At 41.6% G+C, this 11,461-nt stretch overlaps 1 protein-coding gene across 1 annotated transcript in view; it reads right to left on the minus strand.

Annotated features, from left to right (window-relative positions):
- Positions 1 to 906, minus strand: part of CALCR (calcitonin receptor) — a 62,327-nt gene extending 61,421 nt beyond the window's left edge. Inside the window, exon 1 of the mRNA XM_010001577.1 lies at positions 859 to 906. Within this exon, the coding sequence (XP_009999879.1) occupies positions 859 to 906 (48 nt within the window). The remainder of the gene's footprint in view (positions 1 to 858) is intronic.
- Between the last annotated feature and the right edge of the window lie 10,555 nt (positions 907 to 11,461).

The following is an 11,461-nucleotide window of genomic DNA, read 5'->3' on the forward strand; positions in this document are numbered from 1 at the left end:
GCTGCCTGCCAGCCCGCTCTGCTGCCCTGCTGCCTGCCGTTCCTGCTGGGAGCCGCCCGTCCCCGCTGCTGCCAAAAGTCCCAGCGCCGCTGCAACCGCCGCGTTTCCAGCGTCTGCACACCTACGGTCCCGGAGCCGCGCACCGACTGTCGCCGCTTTGTGGTGGGGGGGGCGACCTGCGCTTGGAGTGCCTGCAGCCTCTTTGCTACCCAGCTCATCGAACCTGCACTGCCGTGGTGAGACAATTCCGGCTACCCCAGCTTATAGGGGAAAATATAATCCAGCCATTCGGGCAAATCCCTCCCCTCTGCTTCCCTCACGTGAATAAGATGTGTAACTAAGGTGTACCCATATATGTTTAATGTGTTGTAATCACTCCTTTTGAACCTCCTGCCCCAAATTGCTTCATTTTCCCCACAATAAACCTTGCTGTTGTTAGAAATTTAGTAAGCACTGAGCGAGTTATTCACTCAAAAAAGTCAGGACATAAGTTCCTGTATCCTCTGTGTGAGGCGATACCCACGTGTGGATCTCTCAGCAAATCCTGATAAGTTAATACACTCCAATAAGGAGATATAATAGGTCACGGATCGTGACAGGCTGTAAAACACAGAAATGAAAAATCATATACATTACCTTCTTCAGACTTGCAGTTCTGTCTCACCCAGAAACAATTGTTTCAAATTTTATGAGAGATCTTACTTAGAAATCCTATTAATCTTATTTTGAAATTCACCAGTAAGGGAACTCATTCCTTCACCTGTGCAGTACAACCAGCATAACTCAGTATTTTCCTCAACAAGGCCACAAGGCTAAACTTGGCAGGTGTCATGAGCAGTTCAGTTTTCTCATACTTACAATTAGAAGGATGATCAGTAAGATGCAACTCTGGGTTGTTTTTTTCATTGTGGAGTCTTCCTGGAGAGACACGCTGTAGCTGACCCTTCTGGGAATTCAACAACAAAAACAAAAGAAGTATTAGGCTTTATTTGTTAAGACAAATCACTTTTTGTTTGTTTGTTTGTTTTTTGTACAAGTGTCTTTTTAGACTTAAAGTGCACTCTGCATGTGTGTGAGAGGGCTCTCAGCCATGTGTGTGCTCATGTATGATTTTGCTGGGCATAGATATGCTTTTAATTTTGCCTCTTCCACAGATCTCTAGTAATAAACTCAGCTTACGTGGGGCCCATCTCCATGTTATGCAGTCGCCAGCAACAGATCTGGGTTAAGAAACATAGAATCACTGCATGGTTTGGGTTGGAAGGGACCTTAAAGATCATCTAGTTCCAACCCCTCTGCATGGGCAGGGACACCTCCCAATAGACCAGGTTGCTCAGAGCCCCGTCCAACCTGGCCTCGAACACTTCCATGGAGGGAGCATCCACATCTTCCTGGACAACCTGTGCCAGTTTCTCACCACTCTCATGTTGAAGAATTTCCTCCTAATATCCAATCTAAACTCTTCCAGTTTAAAGCCATTATTACTTGTCCTCTCACTACATGCCCTTGTGAAAAGTTCCTCCCAACAATCCTGCTCTGTGGCTTTGACAGCTGAGGCTAGTTTGCTTATGCTGATTCAGCTACTTCTAACCTGCACATACAGCTTCAGACCTGTGAATAATCTGGATACTGATATTTTAAAAAATATCTAAAAAACCCCACAAAATCTGGTTTGTGGATAGGCATCATGGCAGCTCAGAATATATTTTTATAGGGCTAGAAAAAGACAGAGGTTGGGTAACTTCTAGCTAGATGAACAGGCAAGTCTGGTAGGAAAAGAGAGAAACTGAAAACAACACCATGGGATCTAACACCCCCTAAAGCATCCAGCTTGGCTGATAGACACAAGCAATGTAACCCTCAGGCCATTGCGAATGACTGCTTCAGAAGCACAAAGTACTGGAGAAGCCGAACATGTCCATGACTCCACAGGCTTGGAGGGAACTGGATTGGCAGCTTTTGGTTTTCCTTTTTTTTTTTTTTTTTTTTAATAAATCAACACCCATCTGGCTTTTCTGGGAAAAAGATCCAGGGGTTGCCTTATATCATCACATTGTTTCACAGTTGTTGGAGTTGAAGCAAGCAACGCTCTTTGGAACTTCTGCATTAGAATGAGAAACACAGCTTTTGTCAAAGCCCAGTGCCTTCTCATGTCCCACGGGCCACCAGAGCTGCAGGGGCCATTCACTGAGCAACCTGCCTATGGAGCACCTTAGGCCACATTAAGACAATGAGCACTCACACGTCTGTATTTTTCAGACAGCTTAAAAATTAAGAGTTAGGTATTTGCTACCTGGGCAAACAATCCTGTGAACATTCCACATACCTGAAACTCAGAAATTTAACAGGAAAAAGGCACACAGACTTGGATGTTTAGTCTACTTTACAAGTAGTGAGCCCCACAATCACTTGTGTAACATTTGTCTCTGCAAGAGCACTGTGACAACTTTTCTCATCTTGAAATGGTCTGGAAAGTCACCTATTTTCAGAGGGAAAGAAAAATATGAGATCAGTCATAAGTGTTCTCATCTAAAGCAGAAATAATCTCAAAATGTACTAAAGGTGTGGTGCTTCCACTTCAAGGTAACACCTGGATATAATCTACCAGATCCAAATGGGAGTGTTGCCATCGTGTATCACTGAGATTACATGAAACACCAAGTGACGGAAAAGAGGGTTCAAAGGATTTGCCTCTAATAAGACGTAGCCCTATTACTGTCTCAGCCTTGCCACAAGCATTCTGATGTGCCAGAGGTAATGGGACAAGCAAATGGCACAGAAATAATATGTAATTACACTGTCTGCCACATATTTGTATTTGATCAGCAATGGTAGAAAAGTCAATTGAAGAAAAAATCAGACAGCTGGATCAGAGGAAAATGCCTGGAACTCTCTGCATCTCCACAGTTTTCACTGCAATGTCCATTGGTTCAAAACCACCAAAAAGGTGCGTGGGCATATAAACCACGAGCAGACAGTCAAGCATGAAGATGTGTGTTCATACAGTTATGCATGGTGCTGGCAAGTGTTCTCTAGTGGGGTGCAAAGCCAGCCTGGTAGGTGCCTCTGTTCTCACTAGCTCATTACCTCTGCTGCTTCTGTAGGGGTTTGGTAAAAAGCAGGCAAAGGAAGGACTTTGCCTACCAAGCTGTTGACAGTTTTAAAATACATGTCACTTTCCACAAATGGCGCAGAGACCAACACAACAATACTGTGTCCTAGAAAGCATAAGCATAATAAATACTAAGTGAAGCTACCTGCACTACAGCTTTTTTTCCTGCAGTTTGTGCTGGGAGTGCTTGCAGCCCTATGCTGGGTTATAGCTGTAGCTGCAAGTAAATCTTATGCTCATGAGACTTTGTGAACATTTGTTATCATGTACTGAAAGAGCTATTTAAAGTGTTTCTTGCTTTTGTCTCTCCTAATAGAAAAAAAAACAAAACAACAATCCTCCCCCAAAAAACCCCACACCATAAAATATTAAGCACATTACTTTTCCTCTCTGTTAATTGTGATAACTCTGCCATAGGAAACTACATATGAGTAAATGAGTATGAATTCTTTCCCATGCTAAATCATAAATTTGATAGTCTTGATATTTCTAGTCTTATAGCCTTCTCTAACCACAGGAATGACTAACATGCTACTTAAAATCCTGTACCTCTTTTTTCTTCCTCTTTCTCAAGACTATTTTCCACTGACAACAATTTCAACAATTGCTGAACAGCAGCATTTTAACAATCCTAGTATAAAGCCCCTGACAAAGAAGTGGCTTTTCTCTACTTTAACCACAAGAATGGCCCATAGCACTACAGCACACTTGGGTGAGTGGCAGTATTGGATCAAGGATGATGATCATATTGAAACAAAAAGGTACATGCAGGTAAAAAGTATTGGTCAATGGGCAGGGCAGAAACAACTTGGAGGCAGAAAGATTCACAGAAAGGGGAGCCCCAAGAGATGGATGCTGCCACCCTCTGGATAGAGGAACAGAGCAATATCTCCATGGTTCTGCCCTCCTCTGCAGTGATCCAGGTTCAGCGGTTTTATGACAGGCAAGCTGGGATGTGCAAAGCAGCACACTCAAGTGCCCTGGAGTTTGGGGCTCTCATGCTAGAACTATCAATTTTTTACACCAGTTGGCACTACTGCCCACGGGCAGCCTGCTTGCAGCAGAAAGGAGGGTGGATAAGCCCAGAGCAGACTCAGGCACAGCACAGGTACTGTTCTGATTTCTGTTTCTATACTATTTATCCTTTTTCCATCAGTCCAACAATGTCCTTGCTTGATGCTAAGACGGTATAAATGTGCCTTACACATTTAGGTTTTAAAATATCACTTAGTAATTAATCATAAGCATACTACTAAAGACCAGTGCTTTTCCATTATTGTATTATTTACCCTCTGTTGCCTTGATGTTATGTATGAAATTCCTTTTTTAAAAATTAGAATATTGTTCTTTCTTTCTTTGTAAATGTAGCATAGCTCATTATGTGCTGAGATATTCTTCCTGCTTCAGCTATTATAGTAATGCCATTGACACCTTGGGATTAGTCCTGAAGATCATCTGGGAGGAGCACAGCATCCTACTTAGTACTGACATCTCTTTTAGCTCCGTCCTGATTTCTACAGCTGCAGTACTAAGCTGAGCAGGGATTCAATTACAATTAACATCAGGTTAACCCAAGAGATTGGGACAACCTCCCTGCATAGCCACAAGGCCAACAAGAGCAATCAAATATAGTCAGAAAAGAGGGTGTAAAGGGATAAGATTCAAAAGAGGGCAGTAGAGCAACATTTATTTCCTGAGATGATAAGAAAGCAAACCTTTTTGGAGGAAGAACTGGAAAAAAACTTTTCATTTTATTATTCTGCTCTGATACTTCTGCAATTCCACTTCTCACAATAGTGCTGACATACCTTTGGAGAAATAAATGGTTTTAACAGTACAAAACAGGATTTGTGTGCTAAGTGGCCAAGTACAAAAGTGTGATGCAAAAATGCCATTGGTATATTATCCCCAGAAACTTTGAAAATTCACTTGCTACCTCCTTGTTTGACTGCAAGTTCCTTAGAGAGCTTCTTTTCTAACTTGTGCAGCTCTCTCCAGGAGTATAGCTGTGCATCCAACTCCAACCCCAAGGTCTCTAGGATTTCTTAACTAGCAGAGTGGCACGCAGACCCTCCCAGGTCGTGCCACTGAGCACAGAGGGACACCAACCAGCTCTGCCTGTCTTGACTCTGGAAGAGAAAACGCAGGGCACTGGCACCTGGACAAGACATGAGCAAGCCAGCAGACCTCCCTGCTGAGAGTTTGGGGAATGTGGATCTGAGGAGGAGGTTGCAGGTCTGTTTGCATTGCCAAACGTGCAGATAATCTGAGGGAAATTAGTAAAATTGTTCCCTCATTCCCAGCTGGACACTTTACTCCTGGATTCCTGATTTAGGCTAAGGCTCTGGGCCAGGGGTGAGCTGTACATCTAACTTCTGTAATCCCAGGTCCTGCACAGACCAGCATTGTAACCATAGCCCCTTCAGGCAAAATAAATGCCATAGGTGTGATCCCCACATGGTAGAAGGGAATAGAGTCAGCCCCTCCTGTTTCCCAAGCAGAAGCTCTAGCCATTAGCCTGCAATGCTCTGCAAATGGTTTTAATTGACACCAGGATCTTCTGGCAACCACATTTCCAAGGGAAATGGTGAGCTCTATTCAGCTCTTCCTAACATGCTAGAAATCTGGTGACCATCAGTCCCAAGTGGAGAGATGTGGCACCCTACAGCTTCTAGTCAAGTGCCCAAGAAAATGAGGAAAGGCAGAAGATGTATCTGTGGTCTCATATTCCTGTGTTCCCTACTGGTTACCTATACACAGTTCTTTGATCTTTTGTCTAACCCTCCTGAAGTTTTCATACCAAAATCTCCTGAGAAATATAGGTTCCAGTTTCAAGTGTCAGGCACCTAAAGGCATTGCTACATGAAATTGCAGGCATCTAGGTCACTTGCTGGATATTAGCTCATTTCTTTTGGTGGTCTTGGAGATAATGTCAGTCTCAGGGAGCCAAATGCCCATTGATGTGATGACCAGTCAGTTGTTACTCGTGCAGATTACCATTAATTTCCATTAGCTTGCCTGGTGGAGACGGTGAACTGCATCTTGGAGAGCGGAGTGTTACGTTAACAAACTGAAATTATTTGCTATGGCAAACTGGCAATTTCTGAGCTACACATATCAAGTGACCAAATAAATCTACTTTATCAATTCCTTCAGATTACATCAGAGCTGCAATATTTGATGCTTCATTTTCCCATTGAGAACCAGTCAACAACGAGTCAACTTTAACCAAATCCTTGCCAATAAACTAATCAAAAATATAAAGAAAGAGAAAGTTGCTACAAACTTGGTTTGTGTTTCCCTTTTAGGTAATCACAACATTCTGAAAAGACTCCACACTACATCTCTGAGCAGGCGATGTGATAACACACACAACAGAGAAAACAGAAGATGGTTGTTGTTAGACTGGGTAATATGACAAAGGTACTTTGAAAGAACAAAAAATACAAGAAATGTGCTTTGAATGAGAATTTTTTGCCTGGGACTCTAATAATATGCAAACCAAATTATCCAGGTTTTCAGAAAAAAACTGAACCTTTTAAAAAAATATAAAAGGGGGTAAAGCATTACAGGACTTTGTGGAGCAGATTCCTTCCACCTGCCATGGGCACTTGGAATGAATGGCCCTTGGTGGGTTTCCATTACCCAGGGTGAGGAGCTGAGGTACATAGCTGAGCACCAGCATCTAACTTCAAGCTCCCTGAAGTTAAATTAATCCCATTTGTATTATAAGTAGGTCTAAGTATGGTATTTCTGTATCCTCTAATGGCTATTATTGGGAGGTGATTCCTATTATGTATTAGTAGCCAAGAAAATGACTACTTTTTCAGTACCTAGGAAGCCACCCCTAATTCCCCTCCTGGCTGTCAGTCCCAAAGGGTTTTATAAGATTTAAAAGCAAGAAAAAGTAAAGAAAATTCCAAGAAGGGACTAGCAAAGTATTTCAGGGGATTTGTCAGTAGTCAATGTTTGAGATACTTAGGAAGACTGGCTCGTTTAATTTCTTTCAAAATCTTTAGTTTTTACCTTTTTCAAATATAAACCAGGAAGATGTAAACCGCAAAGTACTTTAGCCCAAAGTGTTAACAGGAGCATTTGAAGAGAGGCATTCCAAGCACTTCTGGAGTCTAGTCTCTACAGGACTCCCTGTACCTTGTTGCACTTCCATTCTGCTTTACTGAGTTATCTGAAAGATGCATGTGATCCTATTTTGTAATCTTAGGAATGTGCATCTGGTTTAAGCAAGCTGGACATGATGTTACCCCAGGAAGAACGATCTGTGTTTAAAACCAGAAAAAAAATAATTGTAGAATTAATCTTAAATATAAATAGTAATAATTAACTTGTGCAATAGACAACATGGCTTTCTATATATTTTTTTTCAATCTTTTTTTGTGTACTTTGCCTCAACTACATTTTTCCAGCCCTCCCTTGTGCTCGTGGTATGAAGATGTGGTTCAGAAAGCTACCCCAGAAGAAACTGAGCCCTGGACTGCACAAGTGACATAATTTTCTGCCTCTGCAACTCTCTGAATGTAACACAGGCTGTGGTCATACAAGCAGTGGAAAAAAGGAGGGGGTAGAAATACTTAGTTCAGAGGAGATGGTGAGTAACAACAGCACACCTGCCCTGAGATAGAGCAGTTTAAGCTGTTGTGGATTTGAAATTAAAAGAAAATCGACTTTGGTGCTTTTGTGGGGAATGAAGCAATGACACATGCAATTACACTTGTACTCAAGCCATAATACAGTACAGAGAGTGGTTCACATTGAGTCTCTGGAAAAATTAGTTCATCCTCTTTAATCATTATTCAAAGGACACACTCTTTAAATAATCTCACCGTAACAAAACAACGACAGTTCACAGAAGAATTAAGTCAGGCTGTCAGTACCCGTCGATGTGCAATAGAATGCTTTGAGTTGGAAGGGACCTTTAAAGATCATCTAGTCCTGCCTCCCATGGGCAGTGGCATCTTTCACTAGAGCAGGTTGCTCAAAGTCCCACCCAACCTGGCCTTGACCACTTGATGAAGCATCCACAGCTTCTGTGAAACCTCTACCAGGGTTTTATCTCTCTCATCATAAAAAATTTCTTCCTAATTTTCAATTTAAATCTACCCTTTTTCCAATTAAAATGATTGCCCTGTTACTATAGGCCCTGATTTAAAAAGCCATCCTCCTTCTTTCTTATAAGCCTCCTTTAAGTATTGAAAGACCACAACAAGATCTCCCTAGAACCTTCTCTTCTCCAGGCTGAAGAACCCCAACTCTCTCAGCCTTTCTTTATAACAGAGGTGCTCCAGCCCTCTCACCACTTTTGTGGCCCTCCTCTGGACCCATTCCAACAGGTCCATGCCTTTCCTGTGCTGAGGACTACGAGAGCTGCGTAGGTTCAGCCTGGAGTGGGAGGGATCTCATAAATGTTTATAAATATCTAAATGGTAGGTGTCAGGATGATGGGTCCAGTCTCTTTTCAGCAGTATCCAATGACAAGACAAGGGGAAATGGAGAAGTGGAAGATGCCCCATCCCTGGAAATACTCAAGGTGAGATTGGACACTGCTCTGAGCAACCTGATCTAGTTGAAGATGTCCTTGCTCACTGTAGGACCCTACAACCTATTCTGTGATTCTCTGATGTTATATTAGATTATACTATTTTAAACAGCCTGCAAAATTAAAGCAGATATTTGGAATTAATCTGCATCTGTAACCCTCATTTTTTCAGAGAGAAAAGTTTTCACAGCCCTTATCACCTGCAAAATAATCTTTGTGGATAGCATTAATTACATTAATATAATTTACAATAAGAATTGTGAGGGGTAAAGCTAAATAAACTGAAATACATTACACAGCTTCAGTCAAAAACTTTTGAGTTAAGGAAAAAGCCACCTCCATGGTTGGCTTTTGACTTTCAATGAACACACATGAAGAGCTAGGGAGATGCAAGAAAAAATGCAGGATACAGGTTGAACATAAGGACATTCCTTTTTTCAGTCCCCAGATTTTTTCTGTATCACACTGGGAGAATCTCCCTCAATGACTTATGAGGAGTAGCTGAGGTCACTTGGATTATTCAGCTTGGAGAAGACAAGGCTGAGGGGTGACCCCATTGCAGTCTATGACTTTCTTATAAGAGGAAGAGATGGGGCAGGTACTGATCTCTTCACTCCTGTGACCAATGACAGGACTTGGGGAAATGGCAGGAGGCTGAATCAGGGGAGGTTTAAGTTGTAAATCAGGAAAAGGTTTTTCACCCCAGAGGGTTGTTGAGCACTGGAACAAGCTCCCCAGGGAAGTGGTCACAGCACCAAGCCTGCCTGAGTTCAAGAAGCATTTGAGTGATGCTCTCAGGCACATGATGTGATTCTTTGGGTTGCCCTACATGGGGACAGGAGTTGGGACTTGATGATCCTGATCGGTCCCTTCCAACTCAGCATATTCTATGATTCTATAATCTTCATCTGATTGGATGAATGCAACCTCATACAAGACATTCTTCCCTCTTGGATCAATACTTTTCTGATTCCATATATTGATGTTTTTGTTAACATTTTCATTTTGGCTGTAGCATACTCTGGAAAGAAAAATAGTTATGTAATATTCATTTGTGGCCAATTGCCTCTCAGTTTTCCATTCGACTCTTCCCCAGGCAAATTCCCACTGGTCCTTTTTTTGTAAACATACATTCCTATAGATTATTTGAAGCAAGTGAATATTGTATGAGGTGGGCAAAAAACCAAGAAGAATATTATACTTTCTTATTATGTCACTGTTTTTATATAAATCATATAAAGTGTGAAAAATCCTGTGAGCAGATTGCTGTAAATCAATGCACATGACACACATTTAAAGCATTCTGTTCCCACTTGGCAGCAGAATAGCCCATGCTACAGCTGGATGCAGGTTTCATTTCTTCCCTGACAAAAACGAGCCTGTGTTTAAACACAAATACTTTTTTCTTGAGTCTGGTTCCTATTTTATAGCAGCTCTGCTAACAATGAATAGAAAACCTGATGATGATTTGAAGTCAGAATGTGTCACTGTTGATCTGTAAGGGCTGTATCTAACGGGGTATTTTAAATTCCCGAATAGCAAGAGCCAATCTGTGGGGCATGCAAGCCATTCATCTTGTGACAGTCTCTGAAGAAGACTTTGTGCATCTGAGGTCTTGGCCAACTTTTAAAGATACACCGGTTGGTCTGCTTAGAAAGTTACTATGTCTGCTGGTAAATCTTGTTTTACCTGTGCTCTTAAACTGTGATACCTATGGCAACACTGATCCTTCTGTTACCACACCTACATTACAATAAATAGAAAGGCGACTCAAAGCTGTCATTGCATTTCAGACTATTTTTACAACTGATGTAATGATGAATGAGGACATAATGTAATGAGTGATGCATATACAAGGAAACACAGCTAAGTTGGTAAAAACAAGATTATCTCCATCAGTTATTACAGATTAATTAAATATCACAGCTGTAGTGCTCGGATACTATGTTGTCCCTGTCAGAAATTACAGCACCATTCCTATAAAGGGTTAGCTTGAATGTAACACCCTACATTTCCAGTTTCAATCAGAGTTGCTCACTATGGCATTACACATTCATTACAGAGAAGTTCAACAGGGCAATCTACATACAGTAAATTACTATGAACTGTCATTTTAACAAGAGGTAGCTATTAGCCACTTAAATTAGAATTCAGTGGAAGACTTCCAGATTTAGATACATGAAGAGATCTACTTTCAGTGATAATTAGGCAGGTCAGGTTCATAGTGGGTCTTTACAGAGACCTGCAGAGAGAAGGTTAGTGCTTTATTCATGATTCCCCTTTTTTTCTGTAAATCAGAGTAGATTAGCAAGGAATACAGATGAGGGAATGGGAATCACCTGACTGGTATAACTCACTCACATATTCCTAGCAAATTTTATAAGAAGCCTTGGTTCTTTGTCCCAAATGTCCTTCCAGGCTTACAGTCTGGAGTCCAGGGTTCATCCAGGTGTCCCAGAGGGATAGCTGGTCCAGGTGAAACACAAGGTATTTGCAAGACAGCAGGGCCAGGAGATGGCTAAATTAGACGGTGGATGAAACGTGCATTGTGAATGGAAGTGTTTGTAATTACTTGCTAGCAACATTAACTTTGAACTTTCAGGGAAATCAGCTGCCAGCCCCCATGCCATGCAAACAGCAGCTCTGGTGATCTCTCTCTGCTTACAAACATTAATATGCAGAAGAATTGTCATAACCACTTGTGGGTATTAAGCTGCATTTATTGAAGATCTCTTCCTGTCCTGCAATCTAAGGACAACAACTAGAATCTGGGCCGTCTCTCACAGAATACAGAC

Source organism: Chaetura pelagica, unplaced genomic scaffold (assembly GCF_000747805.2).
Source record: "Chaetura pelagica isolate M959 unplaced genomic scaffold, ChaPel_1.0 scaffold127, whole genome shotgun sequence".
NCBI lineage: Eukaryota > Metazoa > Chordata > Aves > Apodiformes > Apodidae > Chaetura > Chaetura pelagica.